This window comes from Chelonoidis abingdonii, chromosome 19 (genome assembly GCF_003597395.2).
Source record: "Chelonoidis abingdonii isolate Lonesome George chromosome 19, CheloAbing_2.0, whole genome shotgun sequence".
Classification (NCBI taxonomy): domain Eukaryota; kingdom Metazoa; phylum Chordata; order Testudines; family Testudinidae; genus Chelonoidis; species Chelonoidis abingdonii.
In genome coordinates this window covers 34,464,433-34,483,859 of record NC_133787.1, presented here as the reverse complement: position 1 = coordinate 34,483,859, position 19,427 = coordinate 34,464,433, and the positions used below count along the sequence as shown (strand labels likewise).

The 19,427-nt window shown below is 38.4% G+C and overlaps 1 protein-coding gene across 1 annotated transcript in view; it reads left to right on the top strand.

Annotated features, from left to right (window-relative positions):
- The window catches only part of MLYCD (malonyl-CoA decarboxylase), a 49,760-nt gene that overhangs the window by 4,343 nt on the left and 25,990 nt on the right, over window positions 1–19,427 (top strand). Inside the window, exons 2-4 of the mRNA XM_075073897.1 lie at window positions 11,498–11,610; window positions 13,554–13,710; window positions 14,436–14,585. Coding sequence (XP_074929998.1) covers window positions 11,498–11,610; window positions 13,554–13,710; window positions 14,436–14,585 — 420 coding nt within the window. The remainder of the gene's footprint in view (window positions 1–11,497; window positions 11,611–13,553; window positions 13,711–14,435; window positions 14,586–19,427) is intronic.

The window sequence follows — 19,427 nt, the reverse complement described above, 5'->3', positions numbered from 1 at the left end:
TTGTCTTTTATAATTGGTTATGGAGTTTGACAACAGAACTACATTCTGAAATGCACAATCTGACATGCCATCTTCTGAAATAAAAGCACGTGGAGTGAATTCAGTGTTATGAAATGTACTTGTAACATAACTTCCCTTGTTTTTGAACCCCTGTGTAGTCTGTCCTTTGAGTACTGAAACTGTCAAAATATTAGATTTTTAAAAAACAAAAAACAAATCAGATTCAGAATTTTTGTTTCTATTATAGAATGCAGTTAACAAGGAAAAGAGAAATTCAAAACCTAAAATCAATGTGTATTTTCAGCATCTAGATGTGAGTGTCTTGTGGACACGCAGAACAGAATTCAATTTAGTGCTTAGTGACACTGTTCAAAGATAATTTTTTTGTAAACTTACTTAATTTTTTCATCCAGCTACATTGAACTTGTTTCCAAGAATTAACGTGTAAAGAGCATTTGTGACGTGCTTATTTTCAGCATCTCTTTTTTTCTTCTTCACATGAGTGGAATTATGGTTCTGTGGGCATCAAAACATTCTAGGTTTGCAATTAGACTAGAGATTTTGTTGCCTGAATTTAGGGAAGTGTTTTTCTGAATCTGTCAGAAGCTATCCACTTTAACTACAATGTTAAGAGTCTCAATCTAATGTTTTAGAGCACAGCCATGGAAGTCTTGGAATAATTGGCAGTTGTGGAGGAAGGGCATCTTGGAAGAACTGCATCTGCCGGAAGTCTGGGCCACATACGCAACTGTCCAAAATGTAACTGTAACCACTTCCTGATGGCTACTGCTCCATCCAATCACTTCAAAAAAACAAACAAAAAAACCTTTTTTGAAAAATGTAGGTAATAAGCATGCATGATTCCCAAAGAGAAAGCATAGGAGAATGTTTCCACTAATCTCACAATCAGGCAGAACCCAGGGGTTCTAAATTTAAAAGTATATACAGCATTTGAATATCTTGAGAGCAATTCTTCATTCCCAGTATTGGTTACAACGCTGGGATGGTTCAGTAACCAGTGAACCTACTCCTGCAGATGATTAAAAGAACAATCCTACTGCCCCCTATTGTCTTCCTCCTAGCTGTAGGAGGAATGCTAGACTATAGAAAATGGCACAGAAGAGTCTTCTCAGAACTTGAGAGAGCTGGTAGCTGGATTCTGCAATACTAGAACTAAATATGTGACCATTTCTCCATCAAAATCTACAGGTATTGTGTGAAATAGAAGGATGGCAGACCATTTAGTGATCCTTTCTCTATGACAGGTGCATTGCTATTGAATTATTAGCGTTGTAGATGGTGAAATGGATGCAACATGTATCACTCTATAGTTATACCTGAGTATTTATATCTTCAGTGTGATGGATAACTAATAGATTTAGTTGGTCCAGTTTTTAAATCATGCCAGTTTAGCCTATTGATAGTAAAAACTGAATTAAACAGAAGTGTTTGCATAAATTATACTGTTTTTGTCCACTGTTGAGATAATCATTAAGATGCAGAGAGGCAAGTCTCCCTCTGTGTTCACCTCATTTGATTCCGTTCCATAATGACATGCTGCCCAGGTATTGTGTGCCTGGCTGTATCCTACTCTTAGATACTTTTGTTGGTTAATGGATGGTGGTAGGTGCCATGCCCTGATGTGACTGAACTGCTTCTTTTTATCCATAATTCACAGTGGGGATATTTTTTTTCCTAAGTGGCATAGCTGTCATGAACCTTATCAAGGCAGCTTTAGTTCAAAAGACTATTTTATTTATAGCGAACAAAATCTAAGAAACTGAATAGAGTAGTCTCAATTTTCAGTGCAGGAAAACCAAAGAATCTGAACATAAACATTGAACAAGGCATTGTACATACACTGAATAGAGGATAGTGTAAAGAAAAGAATACCCTGCAAATACGGAGGAATTTGTGTTCAGGATTAATATTCTAAGGTAAAACAGACAGCGGAATCATGACTAACGGCCCAGAGAAAATGACTAGACTCTTCAGTGACTAGTTGCTAAGAAACAGTACATGTCTTCCTGGTAGACTTATAGAAGATGATAGATACTTCTGACCCAGCTGCAGAACTTCTGTTTAGACATATCTAGCAGCAAATGTTCAGCTGTAGATTATGTTGGTAGTAACTATATAGCTCTTCCCCTGTGGGTACACAAAAATGCTTTTTGGTGTTCTGAGGGAAGAAGGGAAATCTGTTTTATAATCTGGGAGTTTTTCTTCCAGGAGATATGCCCCAGAGTTTCCTTCCATTAAAAATCTTGCAGGTGTGATAACTTTAAAGAATCAAACACGAGTGTAGTCAAAATAAAAGTAAGCCATGTGGACAATTGAAGAACGTTGTTTTTGAAAATAGTACTGACACAGTGTCTCAATAAATGGATTGTTTTGAATGAAGCAGGCATTCTGAAAATCTTGGAAATCAGTGCCAGTAGCAGAAGCTTATATGAGATGTTTTCGCTGCTGTTTAACTCTGACAGGATATATTGTTTTTTCTTTCCTACCAGTTTCCCCTTCTTCCCACATTCCTAACAGAAGCTGAACTTTTTCTGTGCCCCATAAAGTCGTTAATTTCTTGATAGACTCCTGTAATGCACACAAGTGAAGCTTGTTGAGAGTCTGTTTCTTGAGCTAGATTCTCCCTTTTGCTGTTTAGAACCCTCTCCACACCTTCCCTGTACCAAACTTTTCTCTTTCTGAAGATTAAATTATAAACAAACGAAATAGTATTTTTCAGTTCACCTCATACAAGTACCATAATGCAATCTCTTTATTGTGAAAGTGGAACTTACAAATGTAGATTATTTTTTTTATTGTTATCTATGGAATGGTTTTATCAGGAGTAGTTGAGGTTTGGGGGTTTTATTTGGAATATGTAGAGTATAACAGCTGTGTTGGGAGGCTTGCAAAATATCATATATTGTGCTTGAGTTAAGCTAGTACTCTTGGTCCCTAGGAGTATGTCTACGCTGCAAAGAAAAACCTACAGCATCTGGTGTCACAGCTGGGACAGTTGATTTGAGCTTGCATGGTTCGGGGCTGCTGGGCTAAAAATAACAGAATAGACTTTAGGATCTCAGGCTGGAACCCAGGCTCTGAAAACCGGAGAGCAGGGAGGGTCTCGGAGCCCAAGCTCCAGCCTGAGCATCTACACTGCTATTTTTAATCCTGCTGAGCCCTGCAAATGCTCTGAGACTTGGTACGGTGGGTTTTTCTTTGCAGTGTAGACATAACTTTTATGAGATTAAACTCTTAAATTAGGTTTTCTTTTTGCTCACATCTGTGTGTGTCTATTTTGTTTTGTTTGTTACTGAGGGACCTTGGAAGGTTCTGATTATATTCAAAGCTTCCAATACGTGTTCTTATTAGCTGAAGAATTGGAAGTACCCTTTCTGTCCATCTTCCTTCCCATGTCACTGTATTCCTTTTCTATTGAAGATGAGACAGATGTAGTGGGAAGTGGGGCAGTGCACACTCCTGCCTTCTGGCCTCTTCAGTAAAACCTGGTATTCATAAAACTAGTGTGAATAGTAAAGTCCTTTGTTTGTATTTAAGTTGTATTTAAATTAATGAAAAGACCAACCATCAGAAAATATTACATAAAATTCTGTTGCTGCAGTGCTTGTCTTTTAAAGGCAGGCTGAAGAGTATAAATGAAAATAATGCAAACTATGATGCACTTACAACTTTACAACAGATTCCTTTTTCATCATTGATTTTCTTTTCCCCCTTACTCCTCTGCAACAAAAATAGAAAAAAATGTTTTTCTTTTCATGACAAAGTAACTTGTTCAGTTATGAAAGTCTGAGTGCCAAATTTAATTTTCTGTATGTTTTCTTACTCCATTTATCAACTTGCTTTAATAGCAGGATTCTCTTGCAGTTTGAGACCCTATGAGAGTTAATTCTATTTCCCATTTGGCCCTTTATGGCCCCACTCTCATTTTTTCGTTTAGCATATTTGTGTGTATGTGACCCATAAAGGAACAGAATCACCTATTTGTTGTTAAAATCCTGTTAATGACATTACTTGCTGGTTGCATGGAAATGATATTTAGGTGAGGTCTCGTCTGGCAGATATTTAATAGAATCCTTAATAGCCTATGCTCTAGAATCCCACACTTTGCAGGCAATAGCATTCATGGTTCTCTAGAAGTCTGTGTCCCTGCTTCCCACCAAGCGGCAGGAATTCAGTAGTTCAGCTATTGTGACTAGTGGGAGATTAGTATCGGGGTAGTCGTGTTAATCTGTATCCACAAAAACAACAAGGAGTTTGGTGGCACCTAAAAGACTAACAGATTTATTTGGGTATGTGCTTGAATAAGAACATAAATATGTACTTTGAGGTAAATGTTATTTACATAATTTCTGTTCTGTGTTATGCATTTGTTTCTCAGTCATATTAAGTTTTCTTTATTAACATAATGTTTATGAACATAACTCTTTGTACAGTCCTGCAAATTAGGGCATAGATCAGATGGACGTACAACCGAAAGAAAACTACCTGCTGTAATACATTGCTGGAAAATGACACATCTGACACATGCTATTAAATCTGATCGAAAATTTCATCTGGGAAGGAAAGTCAGCAAAGTCTGGCAGACTTTGGATTTTGACTTCTAGATGAAGATTGCCACACAGAGGAGGAAGACGTCAAGTGTGAAAGGATATGTGGCCTTTTTAGATCTATAGCAGGGTTTAGGTAGTATTGTAAAATATATGCCTCAAAAAATCGCAAACAAACAACTTTCTGTTTCAGCACTTGTATGGAAGATGCCACTAAAAGGAAGTCGTTTGAAACTCTGAGTGCAAAGGAGGCCTAATACTTAGTCTTTGGAGGTGAAAGACTGCTTTGTTTTAGGGTCCTTGAACAGTCTCTACTGCGTTTGCTTTGTCACTGTATCATGCCAGCCTCAGAAGTTTATGCATTGTCTAACATAGGTTAGTAAAGGTTAAAGTTGTGGGTGGGAGGAAGTGAGAAGGGAGATTTTTGAATATGCAAATTTTTTATGTGAAGGAAATGTGGCAAACTTGATTGAGTCTGCAAATGAGGTCTGGGAAAAAAGGAAAGATTTGGGGATTTACCTTGCAAACTCCATTACTGTGATCATTATCAACAACTTTGCTCTAGGAGTTTTTCTGGGAAAAGCTAATTTAATTATAACTTTAGGTAGATTGGCTTAAAGAAGAGTCTGGAGTTGCAAAATTAGAGTTTTACTAGCGTGGTAATTTAAGAGATAAAACATGCTTTTTGTGACAAAAGCTGTCTTCATTTTGGATTATTTGTATCAATTACCTTGGCCAACCGTGTTTTCCTTTGATGTGTGCCTTTTTAAAAACATTTCCACTTTTATTTTAGTTAGGATATTATAGGAAATGTTCACACACTTTTGGAAAGTGTTTCAAGAAATAGTTGTTTATAAAAATCTTCTTGTGAGCTAGGGTGCACCGGAGAATTATTTTTATCTGAGTGTTGTACATAAGTTAAATAGACCTGGTATTCATCCTAAAAGTCTGTGGCTCAACTGTACTTAATCATAAAAAATGCTCAGTCAGCTGGTAGTTTGATGCTTTTTAAATATAAGTACAATGTAATATAAACTACTGTAAAAAAAAAAAAAAAAGTCACAGAACATCACTGAAGGAGATTCATATTTTGGTTAGGATTAAGAATTAACATTTCAGTTTGGAAAGTAATTCTGCATCTGCAAATCTTCTGTAATATAGATGAAGGCAAATGAAGAAGATTAAATTCATTATAATGTACTGTAATAATATAACTTTTTGAAATTATTTTATTCAACCGTGTACTTTGGTGTGTATTGTTTCTACAAAGCTATTAACCCCTTTGCTGAATTTTATATTCGTATGCTGCTGTTTCACTTGTCCGTACTCAAAAAAAACTCCAGATTTACATGGGGTTTAGGCAGCCGACTTCTGTTAACCTCTCTGCATGTGGCCACATCCTATTTAAAGTTTTACATCTTCTATCCTGAGGTCCAGAGATCTTCTAGTAATGGGATATGATGCACATTGTAGAAAATTTTGCTATGGGGATTTTGAGCCACAGCAGCCGTAAAAGTCTATTTCTTTTGATCTAGTCCACAGAAAAGTGATAAACTTTCAGGTTATGGTTTTTAAGTTCACTATATTTTGTTTTCTGGTAAAAACTATTGCTGAAAACCAGGCTTAAGACTAAACACAATGAAGGATCTATTGTATTTATCTCAGTGTTCTCTTAGAACTGTTTTTTTTTGGAAGGACTAAGTTACAGAAGTGAAATATGAAGTCCATAACTTACACTAAGTGAATCCTTTAGCAGGAGAAAGTTCTCAGAAAAAAAGTCCTCACATTTATTTGAAAAGTCTTTAGTCTCCTTGTTGATCTTGAGAAATTTCTCTTTTAAGGATCATATACATTTTGTCAGTCATAATAAAAGCTGATACGTTATATAAAGAATGATTGAAGTTACAAGGTTAGAATTAATAAAATGGTCTCTACACATGCTATAAATTTGTCAATAGCTTTACATTATTCACTAGCTCACTATAACTAGCAAAACTAAAGATAACTAGCTTTGTTCATTTGTATATGGGGATACATTTAGTTTGATTTCATTTCTTTTTTTGGTTATTTTACTGGCATAGGCAGATGTAATTGCTTAGACCCACATTAAAATCAGTGGAGAAAAATAACAGGCCAAAATGTTTTGTATGCCAAAAATTTGAGGGGAAAAAAAAAAAAGGCGTTCATGGCTCCCAGAAAGTAGAGGTTCTTAAAATAAGACCATCATTAGATTTCTCCACCCCCACCCCATGGCCCCATCTTCGACAGTTGCTGTCCATCTCCTTTTCTCGGCTGTTCCGCCAGTTTTTTTGTTTTCCGTTTCTTCCTTCCCCTTAACCTATTCCCAATTTTATTTTACTCTTGAGCATTTCAGCTGTTTCTCTGACGCAAAATGTTCAGCCATGTCAAGCCTGTCTTTTATTAAAGTGCTTTATTAAATGGAAGATAGGAAATTAAAATCTGATACTCCAGAAAAAACTTTTCTTCTGCATGAGTATCTGATATAACCATAAGAATTGAAAGTAGAACACTTTATAAATTGTTACTGTTCTACTAGCTAGATCAGGGGTTGGCAACCTTTGGCACGTGGCATGGGCCAGGCCGGTTTGTTTACATGCTGCGTCCGCAGGTTTGACTGATCATGGCTCCCGCTGGCTGCGGTTTGCTCTCCCAGGCCAATGGGGGCAGCGGGAAGCGGCGTGGGCCGAGGAATGTGCTGGCTGCTGCTTCCTGCTGCCCCCATTGGCCTGGGATGGTGAACTGCGGCCAGTGGAAGCCACGATTGGCCAAACCTGCGGACGCAACAGGTAAACAAACCAGCCCATCCCACCAGGATGCGTACTCTGGCGAGCCGTGTGCCAAAAGTTGCCGACCCCTGAGCTAGATAGTGGTGCTTCCTGTGATTGGTCACAATTAATCCACCTAAAACTTGCATTTCTGCTGAGTGGTGGTGGTGGTGGGGGGGGTAAAGGGGAAAATATGAGGTGTATTCAAACAGACAAAATCTGAAGGACCTGTCTTCTGTGGTCATAACTGGGACAAAAGTCATGCTCAAATATTACTAAAACCAGAGTGTTAAACATAATGCCAAAGTAAAGTCTTTATATTCTAAATTGCATGTGCTCTGGTTTACTGCAATGCAGAGTGTGGCTGCTTATTTTTCCTGGTGCTTCCAGTACATCCCCTTTGGGGTCCACCAGAGTAAAGATAAGTAAATATTTATGGAATCCACATTTCTAATGCTGTGGTTCTGTACCCTGTAAAAAATGTAATAGTATGAAGTAAGACTTTTGAGCCATGTCTGTTCGTACTCTTGGTAACCTTACTACTGCTGCCCAGTTGCATATGTATCTATAGTGCAAACAATAAAAACAAAGATACCAGGGAATACAAAGGTGCATCAGTTAGTGGCTTGGCTCTTTCAAATAGGTTAGACCTTGGTCAAGATGGTCCATTCTGAGGTGAAAGAGAATGATTGGGACAGTTGAATTGCAGGTGAACTACATGTATGATTTTGAAATTCTTCAAGTAGGCCTCTGTACTTTTCCAATCATGGGAGATGTGCTGCTGATGTAGCAGGATTAATGGAAAATCTCCACCTGTTGGAGCACCCATGCACTCTCCCTCAGGGCCCCAAATGTTCTGCAGGCAAGGATATAAAAGAGCCCGAAGTGCCTCGGTTTCATCAGACTGTAGTATTGCACAGACCAGGAACGCTGGCTGAGTGTCAGACTTAGCTCTCTGGAAACAGTTTCCAAGTGCCTACCTTTAGATAAGTTAATTGTTAGTTCATAGTTTGTAGATAGTAGTAGAAAACTTGGGGGCCATTAGGTGCAGACATGCTGGCATTTGTTCTCAGATCTGTGATGCAAGATACTAGAGCAAGAGATGGGAGTTCAAGAGGTGTGGTTTATGTTCAGTTTGTAATCCCCTTCCTGACCTGATCTATAAAACTGCTAGCCTCTCTTTCATACCACCTTTCAAGATCTGTTTTGCCCTGGTGCTCACATGAAACTTGCCAACAATTTATTGCTAGGCTCAGAGGCCATCTTGCAGGTGACTGATGGGTAGTTAGGGAAAGCTAATATTATGGTATAAATTAATATGTACATAAAATGAGATTTGTCTCCTCAACCCACACCCTTCATAAGTTGATTCCCATTTTAAAATGCAAGTAATTTGGGTCAGGGACATGCCAATTACTATGTTTATAAAATGTTTTGTACATTGAAGTCCTGATTAAAATCTCTTGACACAACTATAATATGCATATTTAATAACTAAATAATTAGGCATTGGTAACATACACTGAGTGATTTATAAATATATAATCAAAATATAAAAACGAGATGCAAATATCCTACTCATGCCAGCATTATTAACTGGTATTTCTAAAATTATTTTGTGTTTTGGGATCTTGTTGAAGGAGACTGTGGGGCAAATTCATCCAGAGTGTAAGTCCCTTGAAGTAACTGGAGCTATATATCAGGAATGAGTTTGCCTTCATAATTGTGGCAATGAAACTTTGCATGGAATAGTCAATGTACATAATTACATCTGCTCGTTAACAATGTGCTTGTATGTGGTCCAATAGATAGCTGTCTGAAATTTATCCTTCTTGAGATACAGGTCACTTGAATCCTGATTGTTCATTGGAAGTCTTTGCAGACCTTACATAGCCAGGGTATGAGTACATTTGTTGTTTGAATCAATCAAACCTACCCATTACTATTTTTTTCTTAATGATATTTTTTCTTTATGCCGCAGAATCTCCTTTTGATAACTTATTTTATCATGTTCCGCTTCAAATGGGAAATACAGAGGGACAGTAATACATAGCACATTACAACTAAAGATCTTGTAACTTGGGATGCAAAATTATTTGTGCTGTTTAATGCATGTCATCGTGATTTGAAACTGAGCACCTATTGTATTTAAGTGATTTCTGATGATGATCTGTTTGCTAGTGATCCAGAAAATGGTGTCTGATGGTTTATTTTATATTCATTTTTTTTAAAGTGTTCCTTTAGGCACAATAGAGCAGCACCAGTGAATGAATGAAATACTGGGGGGGATTCTCTGGTAACTTGGTTACTGACTGCAATACGGAATACTCTGAAGGTCAGGCAGAGTATAGCAATAAATTGGAACAAACTCAAGTGTTGCATCATCAGAGAGCGTTTTACTCTGAGTCCCTAGAGGTCAGTGTGGTGATATATTACAACATTTCAAAGATTGATATCCCAACTAGTTTATCTGTGAACAGTATTCCCTACCATTTCTTTGAGGGGCATCTGTCTAAAGCAGAACCATCCATGTGTGAGTTGGATAGGGTTACCATGTGTCCAGATTATCCTGGACATGTTGGGATTTTAAATAGCCATCTGGGAGGACTTTGTAAAAATCTAAAAAGGTCTGTTATTTCCCTCCCAGTGCAGAGCGCAGCACATTTGACAGAGCAGCTGGGTTGGATTGAGCCGCTTGCATCGCGGCCTCCAGCAGCCAGAGCCCCTCCCCTGCTCCCCCCTCCCCCACAGCCTCAGCGTGCCGTGCCGATCTGAGCAGCCCGGTAAGGGAGCTGAGGGGTTGGAGAAGGGGCAGGGAGTCCTGGGGGACAGTCAGGGGCAGGGAGCGTTGGATGTGTTGGGGATTCCGGGGGCGGGGGGGACGGCTGTTAGGAGGCTGGGTTGTGGAGAGGGGTTGGGGCAGTCAGGGTACAGAGAGCAGGGGGGGTTGGATGGACCAGGGGTTCTGGGGGCACCTGTTAGGGGATACGGGTGTGGATAGGAGTCAAGGTAGTTAGGGGACAGGTAGGAGTGGAGTCCTAGGGGGGCAGTTAGTGCGGGGGTCTCAGGAGGGGGCAGTCAGGGATAAGGAGAATGGAGGCTTAGATAGGGGTGGGGTCCCAGAGGAGGCAGTCAGGGGTAGCGGACTTGGAGGGGGCAATCAGGGGACAAGAAGCAGGGGGATTGGATGGATTGGGGGTTCTGTGGGGGGCTGTAAGGAGGCAGGAAGTGGGAGGGAGTGGATGGGGCAGGGCTACCCCCCATGGAGTGTCCTCTCTTTCGAAAGTTCAAATATGATAACCCTAGAATTGGGTTGCCAAGGTTTACAAGCAGACTCAGCTAAGCTTTTTTCACCTGACCTACATAATCTTGGTCCTGGAGGTAACATTACAGAAAAGGTTCTTCCTGCTTTGTCAGTGCTATAGGTAGCATTGGAATAGATAATACTTACCCGTTTTATTCTTTGTGCAGCCAGCAGTGAAGAGGTGGTTAGAACAGTTCCAAAAACAGTGGTGAACAAAGAGTAATATGCAAGTGACTTAAAAATTCTTCAGTGGTTTACTTGCTTCTTAGAGAATCTTACTCTTTTTAAACGTGGTTGACAAGTGGTATCTATGAATGTTGACCATAATACTGATCTAATGCTAATAACCTTCCTAATATGTGAGCTGCTTAGTATTCAGCAGAGATTGAGGCAGAATATTACATGAGACATTCAGTCTGAAACCCTTCTCCTTGATTTGTTTTTGGCATCCTAATTGATGCATCTGAGCAAACACGTGATTTGAGATTCGGTTTTTGTCAGTGTTGAAGACCACTCAGATACTGTTCTGGTGTGTCCTTTTCAACTTAACTGTTTTGGGTTTTCATCTGCAGCGTGCCATAGAGAATGTCTGCATAGTATCTTGTAAACATTTTCCTCATTTTAGCTCTAGATTAAAACGATTTCTATTTATTTGAGCTTCAGATGATTTGCAATTATCTTTCTCAAATGGACCGAATAACTTGCTTAAAACTTCCAGTGTGGTGATGGTAAAAAGTAAACAAAAAATCGTTAGTGAAATAGATGGCCTTTTCCTAGATTGAATAAACTGAGTGCAAGATAACAAAGTAATGAGTCAGTTTTTCTCTTCCTGTTTCAAGGAAATGAATGGCGTGCTAAGGAACATGCTTTCGGAATGGTTTTCTACTGGATTCCTAAGCCTGGAGCGAGTCACCTGGCAGTCATCTTGTGAAGTGCTTCAAAAGATTAGTGAGTAAGTGTCAAGAATTTCCAGTGTTTGTTGATGTAGTTTGAACAATGGGTTGGCCCTTTTGCAGGCCCTTGTGCAGGTCCCACTTCAAGAAATTGCATTCCTGTGCTATAATGCAAAGTATGATTAAAGAATTGCAACCTTATGCATATTATTTAGCACATACATTGATTTTAACAGAATTATGTAGGTCATAAACAATATCCTTGGGGTGTGAGATGATTCATACTTATGGTCTTTTTCAACATAAATTAGAGCTGTAGGCTCTGGGAGAGTATGCTTAGAGCAAAGAAGAATCTCTCTTGTGTTGGCCATAAGAGACACCCAAGTCTATTCTGCTGCTGGTGAATTCTACACGGTAAGGAGGCAGTATAGTGTACTAAGACCTTACATCTAATCAAATATTATTGTAATTCTTCAGCAGTCATGTATAGTGGTCATTTAAAGTATGCAGAATCCAGTATAAAATACACAGTTAAAGCTTTGTTATCCAGCTTATCTGGGGAATGGGTAAATCAAAAATTCTGGTTAATTCAGGGGAAAGGAGTTTGGAAGCAGGGGCAGCACATGGAGCCAACTGGCCGCGCATCTTCGGAGATGTCGCTGCTTGCAGGGGGCTTCCTGAAGTGAGTACCGCCCGGATCCAGCACCTCAAAACCCCTCCCACATCGCAACCTCCTGCCCTGAGCTCCCTCCCACATCCAAACTCCCTCCCAGACTCCGTACACTGCACCCACTTCTGAAATGCTGGTTTATAGAGCTTTCCGGTTTGCAAAGTGCTGGATAACACAGCTTTTCTTACAAATTGAGGTCAAGTTTCTACAAGTGCCTTGACAATCAACAATATTTATTTCTGTCTTCAAAATTGATTCAGCTGGAAATGTGTGAATCAAAATTCTATTGTATTGAATTTTTTCCCCATACTTTAACTCTAAGAGAAGAACATCTCTAAGAAAGAGTTGTGAAGGCAGGTAACTTCACCTGTTCTTTGTATCACAAAGAAAATAAAATGGTGATACAATGGTGGTCTGCAAAACAAAAAAAAACTAATAGAAATCCAAGTCTTTCAAACTAGAGACTGGAGCATAATAATTTTAAGACTAAAGTGTTGGTTAAATGAGTATTTAAAAAGACGACTAAGGGAATTTGTATTCTACAGAAACTTCTTAATAAAAGTTATTTAGTTTAATTAAAACTATATGTGATTAATCTGTGGATACTGATAAATTAAAGGATTTGAATAGAATACTAAAACTAGTTGAAGAGAGACTTCACGTTCCTGTTTCACTATTACATGAATCCTTTTGAAATATTAATTTATAAAATCCTTTCACTAATATCTAGATTCCCTTTTCTAAAAAATGACACCATTCTGTGCACATGCAGCAAAAATATTAGCAATAGGATGGAATGAGGAGGTTGGATTTTTAAATGTATTTGAAAATAGCATTCCATTAGGATAGACCAGTGGTTCCTAAACCTGTTCCGCTGCTTGTGCAGGGAAAACCCCTGGTGGGCCGGGCCGAATTGTTTACTGGCCGCGTCTGCAGGTTTGGCCGATGGCAACTCCGATTGACAGTGGTTTGCTGCTCCAGGCCAGTGGGAGCTGTTGGAAGCAGTGGCGAGTATGTCCCTCTGCCTGCGCCGCTTCCAGCAGCTCCCATTGGCCTGGAGCAATGAACCGTGGCTAGTGGGAGCCGTGATCGGCCGAACCTGCCGACGCGGCCAGTAAACAAACCGGCCCGGCAGGGGATTTCTCCGCACAAGCGGCAGAACAAGTTTGGGAACCACTGGTCTATCCTAATGGAATGCTATTTTCAAATACATTTAAAAATCCAAGAGTTTTGCCATTGATATTAATGGGAGCAGCATTAGGTTGATACAGTGGGTTGGTTGAATTCTGTCTTTCTAGATGAGAATCTTAATTTTTTTAACCTCCTATTTAGCTCTGAAGCAGTGCATCCTGTCAGAAACTGGATTGATATCAAGCGTCGAGTTGGGTCATATAGAAGGTGCTACTTTTTTGCCCACTGTGCAATCCCCGAGGAACCATTGATAGTCTTGCATGTAGCACTAACCAATGAAATCTCCAGCAGCATCCAGGTACAGTCAGCATATTCCATACCTACTCCAACGTTTAAATCGCTGAATAGGCTTGTTTTAAAAAGTTGGTTCGGAACGGATCAGAAGTCTGTGTTAAACTCTCATTTTGGAAATCCAAGTTAAATTCTTGTTGCTACTAATGATGCTACTTATTTTTTCAAGAATAACTCTAGTGAATGATGTAACGTGAATTGTTATACAGTTTTAGAATAAGTGGCAGGAGTCTTTGTTCATTGAAGAAAAATTCTATTTTGGTTGTTGTATTAATGATACCTGCCAGTAATGAGTGGTCGGTCTCTTGCCGCCCTCCCCCCTACCCCCCTCACATTCCGGCGCCTTCTATAGTAATGGTGAGAGAGCTAGCTTTCAAAGTATAGTAAAAGCTGTTATCTTTACCAACCAGCAAGCTCTATAAACTGGCATTTCTGGTCTTCAGTGAGAGTCTGGTTGACGAAGGTTCCTTACCTGGCTCCACGTGGCTCCCTGGAAGCGGCAACATGTCCCTGCTGCTCCTAGGCAGAGGAATGGTCAGGAGGGATTCGGAGTGCGGGATGCAGTCATTAGAATATCTTCTATACTGTGCTAGAGCTTGACTTTGTCTCAATAGATTGAATACAGTAAGAGAATGGAAAAACTGTTGTTATTAATAAATTAGAAAGAAGTAAAATGAAATAAGTCTTGTGGTGATGATAACTCTTACTAATTTTTTAATTCTTCTTTCACAGGCCATAGTGAAAGAGGTTCCCCCTCTAGAAACAGAAGATATGAACAAAATTACTACAGCCATTTTCTATTCAATCAGTTTGACTCAGCAGGGACTTCAGGGTGTAGAACTGGGGACTCACCTCATCAAACGAGTTGTTAAAGAACTACAGGTAGGTGTGGTAAATTACACTTTGGGGTTTTGTCCTGCTGGAGTCCCTCCTTTTTTTTTTTTTTTTTTTTTTTACAAGTAGTCACTTGCCTCATTACTCAAGATGTAGAGCTGCCATGGATTCCCATTAAGTCTTTGAACTTCTGAGGGCTGAAAAAGTTTTTTTCCATCTGTATTTGGTAAATCGGCACAAAAACTTAATATTGGCTCCTTGATTTTCTGTTTTTTAAGAAATATGTGTGTCTCTTCAACCATTTGGTAGCTTTCTTTAACAAAATACCTCTTAGCTGACATAGTTACAAGGGATTTCTCTTATCTGAATGCAGACTTTTTTTTTCTCAGTGCATTATAGTATGTTTTGTCATTGATAAGATAGATAGATATACATACCCCTCTTCTTTGTTTTTGATAAATTAGATGTTTGAGGTTCAGATTTTGAAAATAATGAGGTTAGAAGCTGATGTAGAAGCTTGGGCCCCTTGTGGTCCAAGTCCAGGGTACAACTCCTCCTCCTCCTCCTCCTCCTAAAAAATGCCTTTTCTTTACCTGATTGTTTTAAACAGTCAAAATTGAACTCTTAGTGTAGATATTTAGTTTCTACGTTGGTCTAGAATGTAGTATTTTGGTATAGTACACAGAACTGTGGAATAGAATATTGCAGATAAGTCTAGATTTATTTATTAAAGTAATTGCAGCTATTTATTTATCATTTGCAATTTCTTTGTATTGTTACAAACGTTTCACTGCAAGGTGAACAACTAATTGATCAACGTGTCTCCTATTCTAACTAGAGCTGATCAAAAAATGGAGTGTGTGTGCACGCGCACGCAGAAATCTTCCCTTTTTAAAATTTCCCAACCACCTCTAATTATAATAGAGTAGCACTCTATTGTGAACCCAAATAATTGATGTAGAGTATGGATTGTATAAGAATTTAGAAATAGCATGTGAAAGCACTAATGGATTTGAGCTTTCAGTTGTGTTGTAATTATAAATAAAATGTCTCCGTGTGTCTGCTGTTTTACCTTTTGTAACAAACGCGTCCACCTTTAACTATTCTAGACTCTTGGAGAAGAGTTTATTTTTCTTGTCGCTGTTAGGAATAACTGTTGGAGGATCTGTTCTTCCTATTAAGCTGCATTAACATTTTTGGACTTGTTAGTTTAGTGAGATAAGAGTATTGGAGCATATGCACACAGATACATAAGTCCATACATAACTTGGGGCTATCAGAGGTACATATAGCCTGACTCCCATTTTAATCAGAATCGTATACGTCGTGAAGTAATTGAACTTTAATAGGTCAGTTAGTTTTGTAGAGAATTTAAACAAAAGAATAATGCATTGATCCTTTAGTGTTACACTAAACAATTACTTTAAACTGTAAGCAAGGTAGATAAAATATAGTGAAAGCATTAATAGTATAAGAAATGTTTAGTATTAAACAATACTTTTACTGAGAGAAGCATTAGGAAATCCTGACTTCTCATTTTGTTAGGTTAATATTTAAGCAACCTTGGCATGTGGTCAGGCACTTATGTTCCCAGGGGTTGCCCAGAATCTGTTGTGAGTTTTGGAAAAATTTGGCTTTCTATTCTAGGATTAATTTCTGAATGAACTTGGTGTTAGGTCAGACACTTATGTTATCAACTTCTTAAAAGTAATGTTTTATTCAACAAAATTAAAATATTAAAAATGCAGTCACGTTTGCTTTTTTCAAGATGGTACTGAAAAGTTTCAGTGCAAATCTACCAATTTAAATGTAGGGATGTTTAATGCCTGAGAGTCAAACAAGCTTCTTTTTCACTGTAACTACAGTGAAACCCCGCTATAACATGATAATCGTGATAAATGCAGGGTCACGTTATAGCGGGGTTATGAAAATTTACCATTTCAAGCTGGTCAGTTTCTCTTGGGCAGAAAACGACTTGCATTTGCGAACTGTCCATAACGGTAACTGAAAGGGTGTAGCAATAATTAGTGACAGCACAAGCTAATCAACCTATTAAATGAGCCAGAACCAGCCTGAGAATGGCTGGGTTTGGACTCTGAAAACTGGAGTTTTGGGACCTGGCAGACTGGGGCTGGAGCGGCACTCGAGGGAGCTGTACAAAGGCGCTCAGCTGACTCCCCTCCACCCGGAGAGCCGATTGCGGAGTTTGACACTGAGGAGTTGCTGATATTCAGAGCAAAGTTCATGCCACTGTTTTTGTAGCATCTTTCCCAACTGTCAGCCTGCTCCAGCAACGGGGGGTCTCAGCCATGCAGCAAGAGAGGGAAACGTGGGGAGAGCAGGGGAGATGTGCAAGGGGCAGAGGAAGAGTGAGGAGCAGCTTGGGAGGAGAACGGCTCTTTTCGCCAAAAGGGGAAGGGGGGGGAGGGCGGGGAATAGGCAGTGGGGAAGGCACATTCCTTTTTTTTTTTTTTTTTTTTTTTTTTTTTTTTTTTTTTTTTTTTTTTTTCTTTTTCTTTTTGCTTCGGTGGCAGCTGGAGCCACCTTATGATTGTGTTTATATGCAAATTTGCGTTATAGCAGTGTTTCACTTTATCTCTTCCTAGATGTGGAGACTAAAGAACTTAATCACAAAAGTATCTGGAAAAGATGGGGTGTGAAATTTACACACAATGTTACAACCTGTCATACAAAGTGATGTTCTCCCTTGATTTTAATGACAGCTGAAGATTCTCAGCAATTTAGAGAATTAGACCCTACAAAGTTAGAAATTCTTTGGTGTCCTGAATTGGGATTCATAGTGTTGTTACAGAGAAATTCAAAATCCAAGCATTATAGGCATTAAACATTTTAATTTTGGCTTTAGACAGGCACTTAGAAAGTTGTCTTATTAAAAGTTTAGCTTGCTCATGTTAAGTGTCAAACTAAATTGCTGTGTTTTGTTCTACTTGCTGGGTGTCATTCCCATAGATATTAATATTATTAGGCTGTAATATTCATCTCATGCCTTGATTTAAAAAAGTAATCCTTGCGGAGAATAAACAAAGAGTATAATGACAATGTGAGAAAATATGTACTATTATTTATTTGTTAGCAACTGAAAATCAACCTGTAAAATGGAAAAAAACTTGACATTAATTTTGGACCTCACAACACACATCTGTAATTATGCTTTGTATTCATACATGTTGAAGGATGTTACATAAATATTTGACAAATATTTGTCAGTACATAAATATTTGTCAATTTATTACTTTTCTTTGTAAAGTGCTTTGAGATCTACCGATGAAAAGCTCTGTATGAGAGTGAAATATTTGTGTATTCAGTGTTTTTTAAATTTAAATGGCACATGGGGTCGCCATCAGTTTTACTGTTTCAATCTGTTCTAATGTCATAAAAGAATAACCTTTAAGTAGACTACAAACTGAGCTGAAAGCTTGTTCAAAATGATTTATGAATCATTTTCTCTTTGTCTGGGGGAATTCTTGTGAAATTCCAAGTTAATTGCCTCAGACTGAAAAACTTGGGCTTCATTTCAGCTTATGTTTTCCAGAAAGTTTTATTATTAGAAAGATGAAAAAAGCTAAGTATTTCAGAAGAGCACTTAAAAAGTTTCGCAACAACCTGTTTTTTGTTGTTACATTCAGGAAGTTATATGAGTTGGATAATCACAAACTTCAGTAGAATCAAGAAGAAAATGATTGAGCTTTCTTCAGAAAGAAATAATATAGATATAGCAGCACCTTATTGAATGTAAAACATCTCAGTCTGTTGCAGCTCCACTGGCTACTACAGAGCTCAAATTTAATGTAATGAATAGCAAAGGGGCCAAAATGATGCTGATTTGCTTGAAAAGAAAGGTTTGTGACCAAGGGAACAAGTCAAGGTGTCGGCTCACCTAATGATTAGGAAGGAAGTCAGCAAATGCTATTCATTCAAATGAAACAAATGTCTTAGTCATGGATATTCCAGAGGAGATGGATGGAATTTTACAGTACATGTAGGGCAGCTCTGTAACTAGTTAAGTTACAAAGAGATCCATATTTCTTTTAATTAACATATACAGAATTGGTAAACTCCCATTCTCTTGAAGAAATTGAAAGATAAATTTCTTAGAATTTATTGAATAGTCACACTCTGTGGAAAACAGAAGCATGAAAATATATTTAATCATTATTCAATATACCTAACTTGTCATTGTTGCCAGACTGTCATTCCCGTAGATCAGATGTTTAAATCGTATTTGTTTAAACAAAAATACTTTCCCCTCTGCAAATGTTGCTGAATGTGGAAATATTTCACCTGCTTTATAGAATGCGTGTTCTCCTAAAAGTCTGGTCAGGCAGTGTTTAACATTTTTGGTGATGCTGGAAACTAAATTATTTAAATAAATAAATTAAATGTTGTAGGAATGGAGAAGGGTAACTAGTGGTGTTCCCCAAGGGTCAGTCCTAGGACCAATCCTATTCAATTTATTCATAAATGATCTGGAGAAAGGGGTAAACAGTGGGGAGGCAAAGTTTGCAGATGATACTAAACTACTCAAGATAGTTAAGACCAAAACAGACTGTGAAGAACTTCAAAAAGATCTCACAAAACTAAGTGATTGGGCAACAAAATGGCAAATGAAATTTTAATGTGGATAAATGTAAAATAATGCACATGGGAAAAAAAACCCCCAACTATACATACAATATGATGGGGGCTAATTTACCTACAATGAGTCAGGAAAAAGATCTTGGAGTCATCGTGGATAGTTCTCTGAAGATGTCCACACAGTGCGCAGAGGCGGTCAAAAAAGGAAACAGGATGTTAGGAATCATTAAAAAGGGGATAGAGAATAAGACTGAGAATATGTTATTGCCCTTATATAAAACCATGGTACGCCCA